Source organism: Apis dorsata, unplaced genomic scaffold, assembly GCF_000469605.1.
Source record: "Apis dorsata unplaced genomic scaffold, Apis dorsata 1.3 scaffold_390, whole genome shotgun sequence".
Classification (NCBI taxonomy): Eukaryota; Metazoa; Arthropoda; class Insecta; order Hymenoptera; family Apidae; genus Apis; species Apis dorsata.
In genome coordinates this window covers 777,511-779,047 of record NW_006263651.1, presented here as the reverse complement: position 1 = coordinate 779,047, position 1,537 = coordinate 777,511, and the positions used below count along the sequence as shown (strand labels likewise).

The 1,537-nt window shown below is 45.3% G+C and overlaps 1 protein-coding gene across 1 annotated transcript in view; it reads right to left on the bottom strand.

Annotated features, from left to right (window-relative positions):
* LOC102679382 (unconventional myosin-IXb) overlaps window positions 1–1,537 on the bottom strand; it is a 57,963-nt gene that overhangs the window by 10,493 nt on the left and 45,933 nt on the right. The window contains 1 exon segment of the mRNA XM_031512124.1: window positions 1,495–1,532. Within this exon segment, the coding sequence (XP_031367984.1) occupies window positions 1,495–1,532 (38 nt within the window).

Below are 1,537 nucleotides of genomic sequence, written 5' to 3'. Positions count from 1 at the left end.
AATCGAGTCACATTGATTAATTTTAGATTTTTAAACAATTGCTGCGATACGTTAAAGAATCTTGAATGTCGTCTCCAAGTCCGGTTGTTACGATTTTTCGACAATAGCCGTAATACTTAAGGTAAGAAACCGAGTCACGTTGATTACGGTTTAAAATTTTTAAAAATCGTTGCATCGCATTTTTTTTTACGTCGCGTTGAACAATCGAGATCGAGATAAGAAATATATAGGATAGTAAGTTTCAACGTTGTTACCAAACATTTTCACTCGGAGAAAGAAACGGGCGGAGGAGAGAAGCGTACGAGAGAAGCGTATTCAAACGTATCGCGGTTAACTGTACCCGTGTGCAATTTCGCCAGGCGGGGCTCGATTAACCGGAAGGGATTCGAGATCAGATGCGGCGTACCGAGCCACGTGAACCGCTTTTGCCGGCGCGCAAACATTTTTATTCTTCTCGGCTGGAAATCGGCGCGAAGGGCTCACGTCCGAATAAACCGCAAACTCCCTCTCCCTCTCTCTCTCTCGCGCGAGCTCATATTTTTTTATGCCTTTTTTTTTGTATTCCATCGAATCGAACGGATAGAAAAGTCGCAAAAAAAAAAAAAAAAGAAAGAAAAAAAAGGTGGAGTGAGGAGAGGGGGAATGGATAAAAACAAGCAGAGCCAAAATCCGGGAGCGGAGAAATGGTAAATAAATCATAAAACGTTGGGGAAATGGCAGTTCTGTAAACAGACGCGTTTACCGTTCCAATGATTTCGCGGGTTCCAAAGCTTCGAACTCTGGTTTTATTTAAAACATCGCGTACAACACCCCCACCGCCCCACGGGGAAAAAGCCGCCCTCGCTGTGTTCTATCGCGAATTAACGTAATGACGATATTACGCGCCGTTTAAATATTAACGAGCTCGGAACGGACTCGATGAATGTCCAAGTGAACGGTACGGCAGCTCCCGATTTACATATATACCGCGATCCGTTTTAATTCGCAATAATCGACAGCACTCGTCGCTTATCCGGCCGAGTTACGTAATAAATTCCACGGCAAACATTCCCTCCCCGACTATCCCCGGGACGGTATTCGATTCCGATCGACACGCTGTTCGGACGATCGAACAGACTTAAAATATTAAATCGCGGCGTGTATTAATCGATTCGTCCGAAATAAATTCGTATTATTAACCTCCTGTTACTTGAAAAAACTTTTCCATCGATATAACAATTCACCCTTCGTGAATCGTAAACCATTTACCTACCACTTTTCCCTTTTTCCCTCATACTCAAACCTCGAGCGAATCGTAAACCCTAAATCCTAAATCTTGGAGGGGAGTGGAGGAAAAAAATGCACGTAAACGCATGGCTACTCCAACGGTAACAACAACGTCCAATCCCATATCCGTAAGGCAAAGCCGCAACGTCCCGGCCGAATCCGTGACACGGAGGGTGGGCGGGCGCGCGTGCACAGCGTTGCACGTACGCAGCACCGCAGCATACTGACCGGATATTAAATTATTAGCAGCGGTCGAGTTGTGGCCGAGCGT